This window comes from Ovis canadensis, chromosome 24, assembly GCF_042477335.2.
Source record: "Ovis canadensis isolate MfBH-ARS-UI-01 breed Bighorn chromosome 24, ARS-UI_OviCan_v2, whole genome shotgun sequence".
NCBI classification, from domain to species: Eukaryota; Metazoa; Chordata; class Mammalia; order Artiodactyla; family Bovidae; genus Ovis; species Ovis canadensis.
In genome coordinates, this window is record NC_091268.1 from 45,049,757 (window position 1) to 45,071,511 (window position 21,755).

Below are 21,755 nucleotides of genomic sequence, written 5' to 3' on the forward strand. Positions count from 1 at the left end.
ACACAAGAATCCCAAAGTGTGATCTCAGTACCATAAAAACTGTCATCACCTGACTATTGTTAGGCATGCAAGAACCTTCAACGAATTCTTGAGCCTGACCCAAGACACAATGAAACTCTGTGGTGGGACCAGCAAGGTATGTCTCAAGGTAACTGATGCAGGCTCCAGTTTGAGAACCACTGCTACAACACATCTCGTCTTAGGAGATTCCTATTCCTGAAGGAGGGGGCTTGCCAGGAGGCTCAGTGGTAAAGAATCCACCTGCCAATACAGGAAACACAGGTTCAATCCCTGGGTCAGGAAGATCCCCTGGAGAAAGGAAATGGCAACCCACTCCAGTATTCCTGCCTGGGAAATCTCATGGACAGGAGTCTGGCGGCTACAGTTCATGCAGTCCCAAAGAGCTGGACACGACTGACGGACAAACAGTATCCTTGAAGGAAACCTGGAAAAGCTTTAATATTTAGGTACTACATTTGGTGGGGGGGGTGGGGAACCCAACTTAGAGATAATTTTATGGTCTGAAAATGTTCTAATATTTTGCGTGAAAGGGGAAAAAAAATTCACTGCTGTCCATTATTCTACATTCCTGGCTACTGAAATTTTAAAAAGAATTCACATGACACTTTGTTTACAAAGTAAGTTACTTATCATCACGGCACATCTGTGCACGATGTGGGTATTTCGTGCTGTGATGACCCTTCATACAGATGGCCAGCCAGTATTTGCCAGCCAGGTCACTAGATGGAACAGTCTGTCTCTCAGAAGCAGTTAAGTAAGTTAGCTCAGCGGGCTATGGTGTAAACACTGGCCCAGGGTCATGGTTCCAAACCCCACTTAGATAAGAGAGCGTCAGGTCATCATGTAGTGCTGACTATAGGCCTCGCACCTAAACAGCACCCTTTTCAGGAGGAGTCCTGCCCACCAGGCTATGGAGAGTGGGGCATGGAAATCCAAGGCAAAGACAACAGCCGAGTTCAATGGGAGGGCCACATGGTTACTTTCAACAGATCCACTGTATCTGGTATTACAAATAAATAAATAAATATAAAGCTGCCCATGAAAAACAGACTTATTCCATGGTCAAGAGGAGTATGGATTTCACCCAGGGATTTGTGGGTCATCTGAGCATTCACAGAAACCTTACCAGCAAACATGCTTTCCTGATCTAGTCCAGTGGTTCACCCACATCAGAAGCACCTGGAAGATTTGGTCTAAGCAGCCTACTGGGCCACAGTCCGAGTTTCTGATCCTGTAGAGCAGTGGTCCCCAACCTTTTTTGGCCGGTTTCATGGAAGACGGTTTTTTCACACACATGTAGGAGGGAGGGGTGGTTTCAGGATGATTCAAGTGCATGACATTTATTGTGTACTTTATTTCTAATCTAATGCCGCCGCTGCTCTGACGGGAGGTACCGGTCCATGGCCTGGAGGTTGGGGATTCCTGCTGCAGGAGAGTCTGCACGTCTAACAGCATCAGGGGATGCTGATATTGCTGGTTCGGGGACCACACTTTGAGAACGACTATCTAGACTTGATCCTGCACTTGAACTCCATCTGATCTATTCCCTTCGATGGTAAGTTAGCTCCTTATCAGCAGAGACTATGAAACTGAGAGTCTACGGAACTAAGTACTGGGTTGGAAAACCAACCATGACACATCAAGCAGGTGAGGAGGGCGTAGATTTGAACTGCAAATGTTCTTTAAGCATGCCAGGCAGGGCACTGGGCTGGCAGCCCGGCCTTGGTCATATCCTCAAAACTGACACGGGGCTTCCCTGGTGGTCCAGGGGTTAAGAATCCACCTGCCAACACAAGAGACATGGGTTTGATCCCTGTTCACAAAAGACTTCACGTGCTTTGGGACAGCTAAGTCTATGAGACAAAACTCCTGAAGCCTGTGCTCCGCAACAAAGAAGGCACCACAGTGACAAGTCCATGTACCGCGACTAGAGAAGAGATCCCATCTGCTGCAACTAGAGAAAGCCCACACGCAGCAATGAAGACCCAGCACAGCCAAAAAGAAATTAAAAATGAAATTTTTTTAAAGCTGATACTGTATTCCACAGCCCTTTCTCAGATGAGCTCTACAGGAACAACAGAGAAGACTCGGGTGCACGGGCGTGTGCACGCGAGTGCTCCAAGGCCAGTGTCTCCACCCAAGAGAAGGGCCCCTAGCACTCTCGACTCCTCGCTCCGCAGTCCCACCTTACCTGCCAGCCGCCCTCCCCGCGCTGGGATGTCAGTTGTTCACCTGTATGGAAATGACAGCTGCTTGTCACGGTCTCCGTGAGCGGCCTCTTTCGCCGCGGTAACTAGCACGCCATTTCCAAAGCTGTCATTCTCTGGTGTCAACACAACCCACTGTTCAAAGATTTGCTCTGACACGAACCAGGCAGAGCTGTGACTGTTATTGCCGCCGACTCCTCTGGGCTCCGACACTGATGGCAGCTGCTCGGCACCCAGGGTTTGTTTCACCCAATTATTTGTTTGTCACTTGGAAGCCCGGGACGTCGAGCAGGTATTGGGGAGGTATTTTTGGCCTGATGCACAGGCAGGAAGCATAATGAGGCCCTCAGGTGAAGGTCTATTTTGTCAGTTGGGTGGTAGGCTGATGTGTAGCTGAAGCCTGAGCAGCAATTAGGATATTTGAATAAGATAAAATACCTGGCAGGATGCTAGGCAGGCTCCGGAAAGTCGGCCTTAACTTTAAAAATGTGAAAAAACCCTCCAAGTAGGCAGTTTTCAAGTTTGTCCTGGAGCAAATCTGGAGGAGGCGGAGAGCTCTCTTTCCCCAACCTGGACGCCCTGAGAAGGCAAGGGCTGCAAGCAGGCAGCAGTCTGACCTGAAGGTGGGCGCTGTGGATGGAGGGGAGGAGGTCCCGGCCAAACACGGGTCCTGGGTCATTCAGGCAAATATCAGTTGCCCCCCAGGAGTGGCACTGGGGCATCATCTTCTCACTAGTTCTCCCCAGCCTTCCTATTTAAGTCAGGGGTTTGTACTTCACACACGGAACAGAAGCAAATTGACGTGATGTCTAACATCTTGGGGGCAAAGGCCATTAAATGGGGGCAACACGGCCCCTACAGCCAACAGCAAAAACCAAACCTGCAGCCTCTAGTTTATCATTCCATAAGCGTCCCCGACTCAATGCACGTGAATCTGAGCAAACTCCAGGAGATAGTGAAGGACAGGGAAGCCTGGCATGCTGCATGCAGTCCACGGGTGGTGAAGAGTTGGGATGTGGCTTAGCAACAGAACAATCCCAGGGCACACAGCGGGAGCGCCCCCGCTACTGAGCCAGGAATCGGTTTCTAAGATGCTTGTTGGCGCGTCTGTGACGTCTGTCCTTTCTACAGCCATCAATCTCAGGAAGTAAGGGTGACGGTCCAGACAAACCTAATCCTCAAAACAACACATGATGGATCTGGTCACCATGAAGTGAACCTGGCTCCTCCCTGAATCCACTCACGCCGACACTGGAACAATTGTTTCTTTAAAACAAACCTTTCCCCAACAGACAGGACAAGGCTGCGAAGAGAGCTAGAATCCAGCCAACAACAAGTGCGGTATTGGGAGAAGTGGGCATCATCACCACCGTTTAGCAAATGAAGAGTAGGAAGGAAGACTGCTTCAGTCAAACGAGGCCTAGGTTAGCTTTAGAAGAAGCAGAGCTGCATGGCGCGTGAAGTCTGCTGGCAGCCGAAAGCTGATGGTGAGGTGGTGACATTCCCTTGATGATGGACAATGGTCCATCGAAGCCTCAATTTCAACTCACAGTTGGTAACATGAGTCACTCCATAGAAAAGGACGCCTCTTGCCAGCTTGTCTCCGGGTGGCTCCAAGGCAGGGTCTCGCTCTGCTATCGAACCCACTGTTCTGCATCTCACCCACAGCAATCCAGGCTTTGGAACCGGCCAGTCATTCCACTTGTCAAGAAATCAAGTACAAAGAAACCGGCACCTAGATTCTCCTACACAGGGGTTTTATAAACATTTACTAAGCAGATAAAACACCTCTTTAACACCAGTGCAATTGCAGACCTGCAGGGGAGGAGGACTCCACATTATTATTCTAATTCCACAGAGAGGTTAATACCTAACAGTTGGTGTTCAAACAGTACAGCCTCACACTCTCCTCTACCTTCCCCTGAGGCTCCACCCCTTCCTGCCTCTCAGGTGCTTCCAATAGAGATGGAACTTCCAGGAGAGAAAGACAGGTTTCTGGAGCCCTGTTCTAGCTCCCAAGTTCATGGTACACGCCTCCCAAATGTAAGTGTCCACAGTCTCATTCACAGCTCTCACGGGAAATCCATGCCCTCTGCACAAGTTTCAGGCTCTAGAAGGACCTGTTGGTGTTCAGTCGCTCAGTTGAGACCCAATGGACTGCAGCATGCCAAGCTTTCCTGTCCTTTACCATCTCCCAGAGTTTGCTCAAACTCATGCCATCCAACCGTCTCATCCTCTATTGCCCCCTTCTCCTCCTGCCCTCAATCTTTCCCAGCATCAGGGTCTTTTCCAAGGAGTTGGCTCTTCCCATCTGGTAGCCAAAGTACTAGAGCTTCAGCTTTAGCATCAGTCCTTCCAAGGAATATTCAGGGTTGATTTCCTTTAGGATTGACTGGTATGATCTCCTTGCTGTCAAGGGACTCTCAAGAGTCTTCTCCAGCATCACAGTTTGAAAGCATCGATTCTTTGGTGCTCAGGCTTCTTTATGGTCCAAATCTCACATCTGTACATGGCTACTGGAAAAACCACAGCTTTAACTATAAGGAACTCTGTTGGCAAAGTGATGTCTCTGCTTTTTACTGTGCTGTCTAGGTTTGTCATAGCTTTCCTTCAGAACAAGCAGCAAGCATCTAGAAGGACCCAGAATCCTCCAAAGCAAACTCTGGCCTTCAAACCAGGATGGGATCTAGGAATCCACCCAGCTTTCTCAAGTTAACAGTGGGAAAACCTAGTCCAGAGGAATCATTTGCTCAAGCAGCCCAGCTCAGACTTGAGCCTGGATCTTCTAAAATTAAAAGCTGTGGTGCTCCCCACCACCTCCACGTAGTTTGCCAACCTGGCAAACATTTAAGCAGCAAAATCTAACTGAGGAGATGTGCAAAGAAGAAACCCTATTATAGGTGATACACAGACCTTTACAATGCTCCCCCAAATCTTTTCAATAGCTTGCTAAGTGTGCTAAGTCACTTCTGTTGTGTCTGACTCTTTGTAACGCGCCAGACTCCTTTGTCCATGGGTTCTCCAAGAATATGGGAGTGGGTTGCCACTTCCTTCTCCAGGGGATCTTTCAGACCTAGGGATTGAACATACATCTCCTGCACTGCCAGGAGGGTTCTTTACCACTAGTGCCGCCTGGGAAACAAATCAATTTTTACATTGGAAAGCTTGAAGGGGCAGGTTTTAGTCTCACAGTGAGCACAAGCTGGCACATCTGTGCCCACACAACCCCCTCTGTGAAAGGGTGACATCGTTTGCAGTGTGAGGGCTGGTCTGTTTCTGACTCGCTGACCCTTTCAGGGCCCACCTTGGATCAGCTTTCCCTCCTATGGAAGTCTTAAGCTTCTTTCCCATTAAGCTATTTCAAGTCTCTTTTCTTATTTTAAAATATGTTCAAACTCTCATGCTTCTGGCTATCACGCTTAATGTGATCTGTTCACGGCTATATCTCCTGTGCCTGTTACATAGTCAGCCCTCAGTAACATCTGTTGAATGAAAGAATTCAATATGGTCTCCATTTTCTGCCAATGGAATGAAAATTGACATCCTTCACTTCACAGGAGACACATCCAACCTCAGAGGCAGACTCCTTGTCAAACCCAAGTCTGTGAATAAAGTTTATGGATGAAGAGGCCTTCAGGGATCAACCAGAGAAGTCCAGCAGCAGACAATCCACACTTAGAAGAATCAAAAGCTGATATAAAACAAAGGAATTGTACAGTTCAGTTTTTGGTGACAGGAGCTGTACCATGGAAAAAGCCTTTTCCAGCTGTAAACAGATAATGAGAAAATGATGTAGTCCTGGCTAAAATTAGGTTTCAGTGTTACTCTTCTGAGAGATGTGAGAGGTGATAGATAAGAGGGGGAAAATGTTTTCCAAGTGGCTTTTAAAGACATCCCAATATAACTGCCTCCCACATCAGCCTATTAACACGTACACTTGAGACATTTCCCTCTTCAAAAGGACTCTTAGAAAAAGCAATGATGTGCTCTCAGCCTCCTCCTCCATAAGACAGGGTTTACGAGGGTCAGAGATGTGAGTGCCCACGGGGCATTACTCCTTATTAACAGGCGCCCCTCCCACCTCCGCATGGATTTGGGCCTTGTGCTTATGTCATCAGTTGCTAGGGAAATGCCCCTGCTGGAAAATCCCAAGTTACTTCTAATAAAATCTGGCTGAAAAGGAACAACTGGTCCAATTACCGGCACGGAAATGGGCATGGAGAGTAGAAATACGGAGAAATTCATGTCTTATTAGAAGGGAAGGAAGTCAGAGATGTCTACAGCTGAGCCCGGCTGCCATGTAGTCGCCATGATGCTTTTGTGGCATCACCTGTTCAGACAGTGGTAGGCATCCTGGGTGAGGATGAAGATATCGGTAAGACCCTCCACTGTCAATGGGAAATTCCTACTAACTTCCAGGGAACCCAGAATACCTTAGCATGGCATGGTGGGAAAAGTCCTAGAGACTTGTTTGGGCCAATTAGATGGCTGGGAACACCAGACAACACAACCAAGCTGAAACTTGAAGACACGTTCTATGATTCTGTCTCTATTTTTTTCCTTCTACCAAGATAACTACCCTGAGGGCTGCTCCTCTGAGCTGGGTACCAGAATAATGACAAGGGGGAACCACAGCTGGTCCGCAAGCTGACATCTGATGTGAGACTTCTGTTGGCCTAAGCTCTGCAGCATAACATGCCAAAGCAGATAAACAGAGGCCCTATTAAGTGATGGAGAAGGGCTGTTCTCTCCAGAGCAACCATGCCAGTGCACTGGGTGCTGGATTCCTGGGCAGACTACTGGGCACTGGTAAAACATTTATAAGAGAAAAGCACATGGAACATGGCGGCTCTACACCCTAAGCTATTCTACTGAACAGAATTTCTTTTTCGGCCATGTGGCTTTGCAGGATCTCAGTTTGCAACCAGGGACCAGGGACTGAACCTGGGCCCTAGCAGGGAAAAGCCCAGAAACCTAACTCCTGGGCCACCAAGGAACTCCTTGGATTCAACTCCTGGATTCAGTTAATGCTGAGAGATTTGCTCAAATGGAGAATTCTGTACATTTATGGCCACAGTGGCCTGACAGAGCACCCCACTAAGGACTGGCCCCTTCCACTCCTACCCACAGGCTTCAGGAATTGGCAAGAAAGCATTTCTAGGAGAGGAGCCAGAGGCATAGCCATGTATGGCCAGCTGTCCACTTAGAGGTACAATGAAGCTCCAAACACTAACTGATAGACCGTTTCAGGCTTTAGAATGCATTCTCCCAGTAAGTCCAGGCACCCACGTAATTGATGAAAGTCTAGTCTATGGATGGGGATTGGCTTGGGGGTGGCAGAGGGTATAGAATTTCTCAATTTGGACCCAGAATCTCCTTGGTGAATTCATGAAGTGGGTCCTCAATTGATTTCAACTGAGAACCACTGCTTTTTTAAAGCATACACTGGGCAAGCAGGTTACAGACTTCAGTGGCTGCCCCAGGCTACATCAAAGACAGCTGAGCAAAAAGTTCAGGCACCATGAAATTAATAAAATCCGTGTTGCACCCACTCCACAGCAGGTTCAGGAATAAACTGGTAAAAATTCGAAAGCCACAGAGATTATCTGAGTGGGAATCGATCGTTTCTCCACTGAAAAATTCTGACATTTCCTTATACAGCATATTCACTGGATTCATAATTCACCCAAGTTGCTTCCTGAGACTGAGCATTGCTGGGGTTTCTGAGTAATTGAGACAAATTTTGTTTGTTAAATAAATTCCAGGCAAGAGCATATTTGACTTATGCACAAGGAAAGAATTCTTATGTAAGCTGCACAACAATGGAGTTTTATCTTATCTGAGGAACTTACTGCCGCTCGCCTGTGTGAGTTTTACTGCCAAAATAAAATAAATTGAATCAGCTCACACATGATAACATGCTCTTTCCTAACTCATACTAATTGCTTGGCTAATTGATGTTTGTTGAACTTTCTCCATTTCATTGAGTGATTAGGTACAAAGCTAACAGTTGACATCTGTAGGCGCTTAACTGGCGTCTGTAATTACTGTTAATGTTAAATAATTGTTAGTTAATTGGAGTGGTAACTGAGTGAATGGAATCCAGATTGTGAAGCAAAAAGAAACCTAGTTAAATAAACATACAGTTTCAGAGAAAAACAACATTTTTCTGCAGTTGTCAGACACCAGAAATAATCCAGAGGCCATGGGATAGCCACAGGCTTCCTCCACGTAGGACACTCTCCAGGCCCGGGCTGACCCCACGCACTTGAAAGCTATTACCAGTGAGGAGGCCCTCTGTCACTGAACGGTTCTCATTAAAGACTCTCCAGAACCAATTTGATGGGTTTTTTTAACGCCAAGAGTCTACTATGAGTGTGGATTACTTTCTGAGACAGGCGAATTCTACATCACTGCCTAAACAAAGCACTTAAATATGAATGGAATGAAAACTGATGCTGGTCAACATTCAAGTGTCTTTGTTAATATTGCCAAGTATGGAGAAAAGTCTTTCCAAGAACAGTGGGGATCAATCAATAAAGTAAGGGAAGAGCTTTTCAATGGGCTCAAAAATAAACAGTAGCGTGTAATCATCTGACTAAAAGAATGCTATCCTCTGCTCTGTTAGCCAGCGTATTAAAAAGCAGAGACATCATTTTGCCGACAAAGACCCTTCTAGTCACAGCTCTGGTTTTTCCATTAGTCATGTACTATATGAGAGTTGAACCATAAAGAAAGCTGAGCGCCTAAGAATTGATGCTTTTGAACTATGGTGCTGGAGAAGTCTCTTGAGAGTCCCTTGGACAGCAAGGAGATCAAACCAGTCAATCCTAAAGGAAATCAACCCTGAGTATTCATTGGAAAGACTGAGGCTGAAGCTCCAACAGTTTCGCCAACCTGATGTGAAGACCCGACTCAATGGAAAAGACCTTGATGCTGGGAAGGATTAAGGGCAGGAAGAGAAGGAGGTGACAGAGGATGAGATGGTTGGATGGCATCATCAACTCAATGGACATGAGTCTGAGCAAACTCAGGGAGATAGTGAAGGACAGGGAAGCCTGGCATGCTGCAGTCCACGGGGTTGCAAAGAGTTGGATACCACTTAGCAATGGAAAAACAACAATGCTCTGGTCCAGCTCAGAGGGGCGCTCAAGATCTGGGAATCTGGTCTCCTTTTAATTTATCTGGGAAAGTGGCACTGCTGTGAGAGTCCTACTCCAAAGACCCGCGCAAGATCAATTCAAATGCTCAGAATATCTTCCATCCCTGGCGCTGACATTCCAGTAACAGGATCCAACATGTACCCAGGATTCCTGAGTATCTACATGCACAAGGTCAGCGAGAGCTTAGGTACCATTTAGTGGAAAATTATCTAGTGGGAAACACTTTCTCAAAACATGGAATATATTTAGACCCTTCCTGGTGGTTTCACACTAAGAATACAAGGTGTCTATTTTCAAGAAGTCTCAAGGAATAAATCTATACAACAATGTAATTCCGTATGTAAGAGTCTGGCTCCTATAGGAAGGTCAATTTCCATAACAAAAGGAGCTGATTGCATGTTCTCTGCAGTGTGGAGTAGGAAGGAAAACCCAACCACTCACAAGTCCTTTGTCTCCAATCAAGCACCAATTACCCTTCAATAGTATTTAATTTTCCTCATATCAGACATCTCTGTCTTCTAAAGACCCAAGAAAATGCTCTGAAACTCCAAAAGAAAAGGTCCAGAGAAAGAAAAATAAAGAATGACTGACAGTTTCCCTTCTGTAGGATTTAAGACAAGACAAAAATGCGACTAATTTATAGAAGCTAAAATGAGCTCAGTTTATTCGTCTGCACGTGGGGAATGAGCTTTACACATCGTGTTCTCCTTACAATGAAACCCAGGACACTACAAGAAATTGTAAAATGGTCTCCATATGTTTATTATAATTAGATTTTAAACTCTACATTTTCTTTTTTTTTAAAAGAAAGCTATCCATACTCAATTGCACTGTTTTCACTTACACAGAAAGCCCAGAATTATTTTAGGGGAGGAGCCTTGGTGGTAACTCTTACCTTTACTTGTCACCAAACCAAAGAATTCCCCCTTCGTGTCTAAACTTGATGAGTGAAGTGAGATCACTGCCATGAAAAGATTTTATTAGGGCCTCATTTCCTTAGCCTCATTCATAAGCGACATCTTTAGTAACTTTTTTCTCGCCTCATCTAAATCTCAACCAATTTTTTAGCCTGGTTTTCCGTCTACGCTGGTGATAAAACCATATTGTCAAAGATACCCAAAGGCCCTGCTAAATCTAAAGGCTCCGACCTCATCTGTGTCCCATGGAGACCCTTCAGCACAAAATCGACCGCCAAGAAGAGGCCAGTGTATCCACTAGGAAGTCCGGTGAGGCCTGAGAAAGGCCAGCCAGTCCTGGTCAGGGAGATCAAGGTGGTTTCAGCACTGCATCTGGTGCTCATCATGAGGAGCGAGTGCCCACCAGAGTCCCAGGGCTGACCTGGGGCAGGGCAGATGGGAGTCTCCCCGAGGCGGGTGGGTGGCTGCTCCTCTGCTGTCCACGTTTCAGTAGACAGGGGGTGCTCACTCACTGCAGAAGGTAGCACTAATCAGGGCCCTGCGTCCTTCCTGGATCGATCCCCACCCCAGCTACTCAAGAGAAGCACAGCTCTTTCATAGAGTGATGGGGTCAAATACACCTCCTGGTCCTGTCTCATCTCTGACTTGTCTCAGCTGCAGGATACATCCTGGAAAAGAGGCAACTCAGGGCCTTCTCTCTGCCCCTAACCTAGACCATGGCCCCACCAGGGACACAGAGGGCTCCAGAGAGCACCTGACTTCTGTTCTTCTCCCTTCCACACATGGCTTCCCTTCTTTTCTTTCCTCCAGGAAGCTCCACCTTGGAGCAACTTCCGAGTTTAAAAGAGATTAATGATGGTGGCAGGACGGGCATGTCCACTAAGTGCTCACTCTCTGCATTTCTGCCTGTAGATCAAAGTGGCAAAATCCCCAAGAAGTAGAGCCTAGAGGTGTGTGAGTGTGTTCTCAGTTAGGTCTGACTTTCTGCGACCTCATGGATCACAGTGTGCCGGGCTCCTCTGTCCATGGAATTTTCCAGGCAAGAATAGTGGAGCAGGCTGCCATTTCCTCCTCCAGAGGATCTTCCCAGCCCAGGGATCAAACCTGCATCTGCTGTGTCTCCTGCATTGGCAGGAGGACTCTTCACCACTGTGCCACCTGGGAACCTGTTAGAATACGTAAAGAAGGGTAATAAATGCTGGCTGGACACACTGAATTGACTGATTAAGTTCGATCCTTTTCAGGATAAACAGTCCAGGATTTGGGGTACACGTCCTGTTGCCCCTGTAGCAGTTCAACCCACTAAATATGGACAAGAACTCAGTCTCTGTGTGTGTGTGTCTCATTGGGAAAATCAATTTTTTCTTTGGCAGATGGTTGAGTCACAAAGACAGAAGGATTCATAAAATTCACACGAACATCCTGTAAACATCTGAACACATAAAGATTAAATACAGCAACCATGACCTTGATTAAAGTTACTATTTTTTAATGTTTCCAACCCTAAGCCTTGCACTTTGGAGGTTCATCTCCCCACACCTTTGGACAAGCTGAATTCTCACTGAGCAAGTCATGTATACCTACAAGCATGTGCCGTTTGATTAATTTCTTTCAAAATGTGAAATAAAAGGCATCAGAAGGAAGTAATGATTTGGAACACCTAAACACTAAAATCTTACTAGTCCTAGTCCTCTATTAAATAGGACGGGCTCTACAACAGAGAGAATCAGAACAAGATCAAAGAGGCAGAGGGATAGGAAACCTTCAAGGTGCCTACTCTGTTTCAGCCCCTCCCCCTCACCAACTAATTGTCTTATCCCCACCAGACACATTGGCCCAGGACTCCGTTCTGCTATGATTGAAAAGTCTGACCTAAAGAGGCGAAACGATTTACTCCAGCTCACAAACAGACTGATGGGACTTGAGCCATGACCCCTGCGGCTTCAGTCAGAGCTACATCTCCCCCGACCTCGGGGGGCCCAACATCAAAGCTGTGCCCCTACCAAACCCCCACCACAATCAGCTTGTGAGATTAGCACTGCCCTCCCACAGTGAAATTTTATGGACCAAATCTGCCTGCCGGGGCTCAGCAGCATAATCTCGCCAGCAGCTTAAAGCCACGCTTCTGGAAGGCCGGAGCCCAGTGGGGCTCCAGAGAGGGAGAGGTGGTGTGTGGCTTTAAACATCTGGAGGGGGGAGCCCACACGTGTCAGCTGCCCTGCACTCTTGACAGACTGTTCAATAAGCCCAGGCTCTGAGGATTCTCCCAGCGGTGTTTGTTACCTGGTGTAAATTTGCCCTTTCTTACATAGCTTTTTATTGCTCTTGGCTAAGAATACTGGACAGAGTCGGGAGAGCAGACTTGCAGGCGGGGCAGGCGGCTTTTGCAGAACTTGAACTTGATGCGCCTGAAGCTGACAGTTCCTTGAAGGCCTTGTCAACCATCCACCCGGTAAACACTGCCACCACCCGAGTGAAAAACAGACCCAAACCCACAGGCACATAGCAAGACTCCCTGCACCTGTCTTTTGGAACTTGTTTTCCTGATATTTAGCAGTGTGAATACTAATCCCCTTAACAAAACTGCCCCCACACTTCCCTCCCTCCCTGCCCCACCCCCTGCTTCATCTCTTTCTCTCCAGGGAGGAGGGCGGGTGCTGGATACCAGTCCCTCTGTTTGGCACCACCTGGATTTGCGTTGATTCCGGCTCTTGTCATTCATGTTACCAACAGGAATTAGCATAAGGCGTTAAGGGGAAACTCTGGAGGAGCCAAGAAAGGCCATTTTGATGGAAATAAGGGGCAAAGGAATAATCTGCCATCAACTAAAATGCTTATTTGTGTATGGTTTCCCAAGCAAAGCTTAGGGGGAAAAAAAAATAAAAAAGCCTGTGTTGATTTTAGTGTACACAAAGAAACCTTAATCCTTTCAAGGCAACTAAATCACCCCAGAAAAGCAGCTCAGAAGAAAGGCACCCTGTCAGAAGGAGGACTATTCACAACCAAATAGATGCCACAAATCACACTCTGTAAGTAAACAAAAATAAGAATGTGGGAGACGTTTGACTGGAAAGGGGGCAGGGGTTCAGGGTTGGGGGAGCAAGAGGGAAGACGCAGAGGGAAGGAGGTCACGCACGGATGCTCTGCTCGCCACCCACCCCTCCTCCTGGGCCCCGAAGGGCGCTTTTCAGCCCCATGAGGGCAGCCGGGCCTCAATGCAGGCCCCCGAGCCAACTCTCAGGCCAGGGCTGGCTGATCCCAGAGAGGGGACACACATTCCAGAGCTGTCCCAGCAAGCTGGCAAAAGACAGACACAGTCACGTGGGCTGTGGGGGTCCTGTGGAAGGGGGTGGGGCGGGTGTCACTGAAACAGAGCACCTCCTTTGGAGGACCTCAGGTCCGCCTTAGGGTCCTCCTCTTGTCTTAAAGGGACCCACGACCATCCTCTTCCCTTGTCAAAACAAGCAATAAACAATTGCACATTTTCCCATACGAGCCCTGTATGCTATGAACTGCTATGTACCTTCTTTTATTGGGCTTTTAGCATTATGGACAACAAATTTATACAAACTTTCAGTCCATCAAAATATACGATGAAATATAAAACTGGAATACTCCATTATGCAATAAAAAAAGATAAAATTCAATATGACAATAATTCTGGGAGTAACAGCAATCACATAAGCATGCACACCTCCAGGGAACGCTAAACATAATGTACTATTTAAAATTGCAGTTGGTTCGAATTCTAAAATAATCGGGGAGCTCAAAATAACTGCACTTTGGAATGTGTCTGACTAACCAGCTAGCAAAAACGCTAGCCAAGGCCACTGGAGAATGTGGACACGGTTTCAAATATCACTTCGTGAAGGCCCAACCCTGTTCAAGCTAGCCAGTATCTTCCATGTAACACAGAAGGTGACCAGGACGGGAAGCATACATTCTGCATTTAGCAATTACGATGCAAACATCACGTTCTACAGAGGAGAGGAAGAGATCAAAGAGTTTATATAATTTATACCTTTCAAAGAATACATCTTTGCAAAAACCCGGTATTAGAAATTCCCTTAAATTTAATTATTTCCAACAATACTGCAACCAATGAAAACTGCCCAGAAACCTATTGGTAGTGATTTAAGATAAGTTTCCCCTTAATGTACTGCAATATCATTAGCCTCTCTCAGTCTCTACTGCAGTTTGGAAGAAATTAATGGAATAGCATGTATTTAAATTTTGCCCTCTTGCTCATTTATTAACTTCACAGAAAGCCCACAGCAGAGTAAGGCTTGGTTTATGACCACAATCCTGTGAATACTAAACATGTACTGATTATTAGAGTCTGCAATACAAACCAGCTATTTATCGTTCTCCAACTGCTGGGTAGTTGATAACTAACAATAAAGTTAAGGCATCTTGAGAATGATTATTCTCCATGATCACTTCCTACATTAAATGAAAGTCACAGAGATGTAGTCATTTCTTAGGCAAATCAATTTAAATAAGGATTCAATGTGCTCTTTTACAATAAACTGTTTCGGGATACATCATGAAAGCACAGATTCTGTCTCAAGCAAAAATACAAATTATGAACTGGAACTCCAGAATGGTAAGGGGTGACCATTGTTCTTTCTGCTTTCGTTCAAGGCAAAGACAGCAGAACAAATAGGAAAATAAAAGCTACCGCTCAGATTTAAGGGTTCTTACCTTTGTTTACAATAACAGTATTGAAGAGTTTTTCAGAGCTGGCATCTGAGGCCTGCAACACAAGAAGTGGGGGAAAAGTGTTATCACTGTCATGAATACTGTCGTCACTATCATCATTATTATTATTTTAAATCAATTTACTCCATTTTTGAAAAGCCTGAAAAGGAAAGTAGTAATTTCCCCCAATCCTCCATAAGGTGGTGCTGGTTGACTGCATGAGGCAGACCTGCAGTGCAGCTATTGCTAAGGGGGAAAAAAATCTGATTTAAAAAATGTGTCCTTATTAGACATATTATCTGTGCAAAACATATTTCTATGAGATGATACACAAAGCAATTCAGCTCATTCACATAATGATTTTGCAATTTCATTGACAGATCATTATTTTGGAAACGGCACTTTTTTCCACATTTGCAGACATGCCTGTTTTTCAATTTTCTCTCAGAAACCAGAAATGCCTATTATTTAACACTAAGCCTCTCCTCACTAAAAAGTGTTGTCCAGCACTCTCTGAAATTCGTTTTTAAAGATTTATCTGATGACCCCGAGGTCCTTGTCCCCTGTGGTAACCAGGACGACCTTGGTGCTAAAATGAAACCCAGTCAACCTATCCAATACGCCGACACTATATACACTGTCAGCATTATTTCCTTTCCATTTTCTAGAAATCGTGTCTGCTAATTATTACAGTGGCTCCAGGAAAGTGAAATAAGCCTGTTTAAACAGCAATAGTAAAGCCAGTTTAAATTATACACTAATGTTCTGGAAAATCAACATAAAGTCGGTTTGGAGGAAAATGCTATGATGTATCAGAAGCACTGTACTTCTACAATTCGAAAAATTAAAAAAAAAAACTTAAAAATTAAGCAGCTCCATCATGGGATAATTAGATAATGTATCTACATTTAAAGTTATAATGGTTATATTTATGCTATTTTTGCTACCCAATCCTTGTAAGAAATCACTGATTTTCACACTTTACACACAGAGATGCATGTTTTGACAAAGCAAAGCATAGAATGGTTAAAAAATCTAGAGAAAATATAAGAGAAGGGGAGAATCTGAAATACAACATATTCAGACTCTGGAGCTGGCTTTTGGGGACAAAGAAGATACTCAATGTAGTCTTTTTGTGCTATGTTGACAAAGATGAGACATTCTTGTGTGATCCTTATGTCTGAAGCGAACAAGTTCTAGTTCTCAATGTAAGTGATACAGAAAGACATAAAATATTGTTACTATGACTATTTCCCCCTTTATTTTAATTCTAATCTTCCTACTGTAAGGGTGGTTCTGAAGATTAATAGATCAAGAAAAAATGAATGTATGTGGAAAACAAGTGCTGAATTACATACACTTATACCTAAGCAGTTTAAAATAAATCCTAGACAGATGCTTCCTTTTATTTTGCATGAATAAAACATATGCCAAGGGCCTTCCTGCCATTTTAAATTAAATAAAATTGCATATCATAGTAGCTTTTCATAAAAATAAACTGCCAAAAAAGTGTTGCATGGAGGGGGAAACAAGCTATGCATGAAACAAATCACGAATACTGAGGTATAGAAGCAAAAATCACAGAAACAGTGTTTTCCTTATTGTAACATTTAGTGAGATTTCTAGGAAAACGAGTTTCCCAGCTAAAAACTTGGAGCAAAGAGCATTTCACCATTACTTGATGAAAAAGTGTCTCTTCAAATTAGAATGGCTATGTTAAATTCATGGCTTACACTACAGCTGATATTTTTAAAAGGAAAAAAGGGGAGAGGCTGTTAATTAAGTCAGTTTGCCAAAATGCAATATCCCTTGCAGATTTGAGGACTACCTATTAAAATGAGTCTCACTGGGCCAAAGCACCACAGAAACAAAGTATTATATCATTAACGTAAAAAGCACCCGGCAAGGAGAGAAGGCTCCTAATCCAGCCTGTATTTGCATTTGGTGTGTGTGCTAGAAAAGGGAGCGATCAAGCAGGACAGAAGCTGGAGGTGAAGAGGCCCTTTGGCTGGCTTGCACACCCTCCTTGGGGGCGGCTACCCTTGCACCACCTCCACACCATACTCTCAAGTAGCCAGTTCAGTGATCCTTATGTCTGAAGTGAACTTAGAGGATGTGCTTATTATGATGCCATCCAGTAAGTTATTAAGGAAATGAGTCTGACAGGATATTCCCGACGACTTAGGAGTAATGTTCTCTAATAAAAGCTTCTCCAGCCCTTTAATTTTCTGATACATGTCACAAAGTCCTTTTGTAATTGGGGAGGGGTGGGGGTGGGTGTCTCAGAAAGGCCTCCGTGGAAAAACACCCCAAAGAAACTGACTGTAACAGGACTTCAGCTAATCAGAAAAATGATCTGGAGCCCTTTTCTCCCATCCAGGTGGTTACAACTATGGCCGACCACAGTCCTGAAAAGTCAGAAAAGAGCTTCTCCGCCAAAGTCTTATGTAGGAACTACAAGGAAATGCTTTGCTTTTTTCTCCATGAACTTTCAAATTTGACTTGCGCTCTAAAACATTTCTGCAAATTTGTGGTTTCTGGGATCTTAATCTTAGTTTTCTTTTTCATTGTTTTCAAGGGAAAAGTCTCCAATTCTTTATATTACCTGGACCTTTTTCATGGTTTTTTTTTTTTTTTTTTAATCAGGGACGACTAATGGAAACCTGGTGAGCCAAGAGTTAGCTGGCGAGCACAGCTTTTGCGTCTCTCCTCTCTTAACGCGGGGGCATCTTTACATACTAAAGATCTTTAGATTTCGCTCGCCATTTCGCTTCATCCCCCTCACTCGGTTTTGGTGAGCCACGGCGTTGTAGCCGCTACATCTAAAAATGATAGAAAAAAAAACCAACAAAGCTCTCTTTTGGCCGCTTTTTATTTGGGGGAGGGGGATGGAAATAGATTAAGAAAAAAACACACTGAAAAATGACTCGACGCTGTACCTGATGTTTAAAGAAAAGTTAAACTAGTGAAACAGATTGAAGAAGAGAACAGAGGATGAGGAAAAGAATAAGCCTTCCGAGTAGACAGGGGTGGGACGCGGCCACTCAGGTTCGAGGTCCACCAAATTCCCTTCGGCCTCGGATCTCGGGGTCGGGCCCCAGCACCCATAACACCCACAACCGCACGATGAGGGGATCTCCAACAAGAAAAGAGAAACAGCCTCGAAAACTTAAGCGCGAGTTCTTTGCCCAATTGCGGTGATCCCGAGCCCACATCTCCTTTCGCTTCCCTTGGCACCGCGTGCGGGCCAGGATCCCGAGCTCGGCGCAGGGAAGCGCTACCCGGGGAACCGGCTGCGAGCGCAGCGCCTAGGTCTCCAGCCAGAGCGGGCACTGGCCCGGCCCCAGCCAGAGGCAGGCGGAGCCCCTCGGGGCGGGTGGCGCCGGGGCGGCTCGGGTCCCCGGGCACCACGGCGCAGCTCCGGCCGCCCGAGACCGGAGGGCCAGGGGTGGAAAGTACAAAGGCGGGCGCCCGGGCCGCGGAGGGAGGGCAGGCGGGCAGCCGGGCAGGAGGGAGGAGGGGTGGGTGGCGGCGGGGGGCTCTGGTGAGCCAGACGCGAGGAGCCCGCCCGCCCCTGCCACCCCTGCCCGGCCGCCAACAAAAGACCCCCGACTCCCTTCCGACCGCGGGCACCGAGCGAGGCAGCAGCGCGCCTCCAGGGCTGCATTACCTGGTCGCCAAGGGTTAAGCGATCTTGTCAGCCCCAAGTTCATGGTTTGGTTCCAAAGCAAGGCTTGCGGTGGGGGGATCGTGAGAGACCAGGGGGGAAATCAGCCAAACACGAAGAGAAAACGCCCAACTCCGACCGGGCTCGGTCCGCGCGGGTCTCGGCTTCTTTCTCGGCGAAAGTCTGGAAGCGGGTGCACGCCAACCAAATCCCAAAGAGCGGCGGCTCCGGGGCGGCCGAGCGCCCGCGACGCGCGCACATCCAGCGCGGCCGAGGCCAGGCGGGCGGCCGGCGGGCGGCCGGGAGGGAGCGCCCGGCCCGCGTTCGCCCAGCTGCCTCCTGGCTGCTACTGCGGCGCGCGGGGCCGGCGGGGCCTCGAGGGGCGTCCCGGGCGAGGCGGAGAGGAGCTGCCTGAGCCGCGGCCTCAGCGCGCGGAGCTAAGAGCGAGGCGGCGGCGGCGGCGACAGGACAAAGGAGACCATGTGCGGAGGGGAGGAGGGAGAGGGAGGAGGAGTGCGCGCGGCGGCGGCGGCGGCGGCGGCGGCTTCTCCCCGGCGGCCGCCTCGGGCTTCCCGACTGCCGCTCCCGCCTGTCTAGCCGCCCCGTGGGCCGACCGGTCCCGGTCCCGCCGCCGCCACCGCCGTCGCGGCGCTGGAGGAAACGCTCCGGGAGTCCTTATTCGGGGTCGATCTCTCCGGCGCGCGGCGCGGGCGGCGCTGCAGCGTTCGGGGCGCCGGGCGGACTGCGCGGGGCCCGCGGCGACTCCCGGCCGGAGCTCGCGGGCAGACAGGCGGGAAGCGCCAGGGGCTGGCTCGGCTCCGGCCCGCGCTCCGCTCGCGGGCGCCTGCCTTTCCCGCCCGCTCGCCGCTCAAGTGAACTCCATCGGCGGCCGCCGCCGGCGCCGCGGGCTCCCTGGCTGGACGGGTGGCGGGTGGGGGCGGCGGCACGGGGGCCCTGGCTCCGGACTTCGCTCCCCGACTGCGCCAAGCGCGCCTGCTCCAGACGCTCGCAGCTCTCGGAGCGGGACTTCCTCGGCGCGCGGAGCCCGAGCCGCCGGTGCCACCGCCCCTCCTCCGTCCCGCCCCACGCGCCCCGCCCCTCGCCGCCCCTCCTCTCGGCCCGGCGCCGGGTCGGCCCCGCGGGGGCGCAGTCCCCGGGTGCGACATCGACAGCTGTCGCTGCTCCCCCCGCGGCTCGGGCCCGAGGTCCCCACGGCCGCCTTCCTGGCGGGCGGGCGCGGCGGGAACTGCAACGCCCCGCGCCCTCCCCGCAGTTGTCGCTTCCAATACTGCGCGCGGCTGGGGAAAGCCACTAGGCCCGCGGCCCAGGCCGGTCACGTCGGTAAAGAGCAGGCTCTCTGGGCGGTTCCGAGGGCTCCATGAGAAAGTGATGTGGGTAAACCGCATGACACACAGTAGGTGCTCAAGAGTATTAAGTCCATTGTTGAAAATGAGGGGTGGGGGTGGTCAGAGTCTAGCATTAGTAAAAAAAAAAAAAAAAAGGTCTTAATCCAATCTTATCTCCACCTGATCAAAGGCGGGGCTGCAGTTTGTTTGGTCTCAAAGGTAACAGTGCATGGCCTGGCGGTCCACAAATACCCACCCCACCGCCCACTTCAAACACACTGGCATTTATACCCTCCCCTCGACAAAAGCTTCCAGGTGGCTCAGTGGTAAAGAATCTGCCTGCCAATGCAGCAGATGCAGGTTCCATCCCTGTTTGGGAAGATCCCCCAGAGAAGGAGATGGCAACCCACTCCAGTATTCTTGCCTGAGAATCCCCATGGCCAGAGGAGCCTGGGGGGCTACGTCCACGGGGGGCAAAGAGTAGAACACTGCTGAACAAGTGAGAGCGACATCAACAAACGTGGAGAGGGTTTCTGCCAACAAATGCAGGGAAAGGACTGAAGCAGTGCCACAGCCTAGCTGTCAGCACTGTGTTCTCTAAGGTCTGCGGTGGGGAGAGGGGCTGAATGACTGCAATCTCGGGCCCTTGTGGATTCCCCTGAGCAACACACTCCAACCAAAGCACCTGTGTATCCAGTCTGGTGGGTCCCTGGGTAGGATTCTGGCCTTCTTTACTCACTGTCCCAATCACAGAGTCCCCAAAAAGAGTACCAGCCCATACACAAGGGGTGAGGAGAGCCTCTGCAAACACCTGGAGTTTTCATTCCACCCCAGCTGCTTGGCAGGGCTCCCTCCTTGGTGCACAGGAAAATGGCTGAGATTTCCCCAGCACAAGGCAGAAAGGCAAGCAAGGCTGAGGCTGCCCCTGGGAGGAAGTTCCAGCGTGCATACCACGTGAGGAGTGGTGAGGGTGGGTGAGAGAGCAAGGGACGGGGCTGGGAGCGATGTACACATCACCCAAATGACACGGAGAGCGTCTCAAGCAGTCACGTCCATTTGAAGGAATGTTGAACTCCATCCCAACTTCACCTCTTTGAAGTTGAATACCCATCACTGTTTGATTTCATGGCACTCTTGAGAAACCTCTCAAGGGGAAAAAAGTGGGTACTTGCTGTATGGCATTCATTTTTTTTCCCCTTTAACTTCCAAATACAGTTAATTTTGGGAATAAGAGGCACTGTCTCTCTTGCTTCACAACACCCCTCAAACCCAAATGGCAGCACTATGTGGTGTTTTTTTTTTAACTTAATTTTTTTTCTTAAAAGATAGATCATAGAGATATTTCTCTACCCTGACTCCCAGAGTAATCAGAAGGGAAGATGTCTCCGAAGGTATGAGTCTGGAGTTGACTATTTCAATTGCTATAAGATGCGTCAAAAACTAGCTGAAGCTCTCAAGTCAGAGGGTATTCATTCTGAAGCTGTGGGTACAATACCAAGATAGCTCAAAGGCAAACATTAGATTTTCAAGAAAAGACATTGAAATGTTGTGTTTTTTTTGGGGGGGAGGGGAGCAACCAAAATGGGACTGTTTTCCTGTCTTGCTCACTAATAAAATCAACATTATGGGGAAGAAAAGGCCTCAGCTCCTGCCTAGTCCCCTACAGGGTAAACTGAGGCACACAAACAGCACCGGGCAACTTTGCCGACCAACTCAAACCACCACTTAGCCCT

At 48.0% G+C, this 21,755-nt stretch overlaps 1 protein-coding gene across 2 annotated transcripts in view; it reads right to left on the reverse strand.

Annotated features, from left to right (window-relative positions):
* AUTS2 (activator of transcription and developmental regulator AUTS2) overlaps positions 1 to 21,755 on the reverse strand; it is a 1,204,224-nt gene that overhangs the window by 80,701 nt on the left and 1,101,768 nt on the right. For both annotated transcript variants that reach the window (XM_069570963.1, XM_069570962.1), the window contains exon 6: positions 15,013 to 15,064. In XM_069570963.1, coding sequence (XP_069427064.1) covers positions 15,013 to 15,064 — 52 coding nt within the window. The remainder of the gene's footprint in view (positions 1 to 15,012; positions 15,065 to 21,755) is intronic.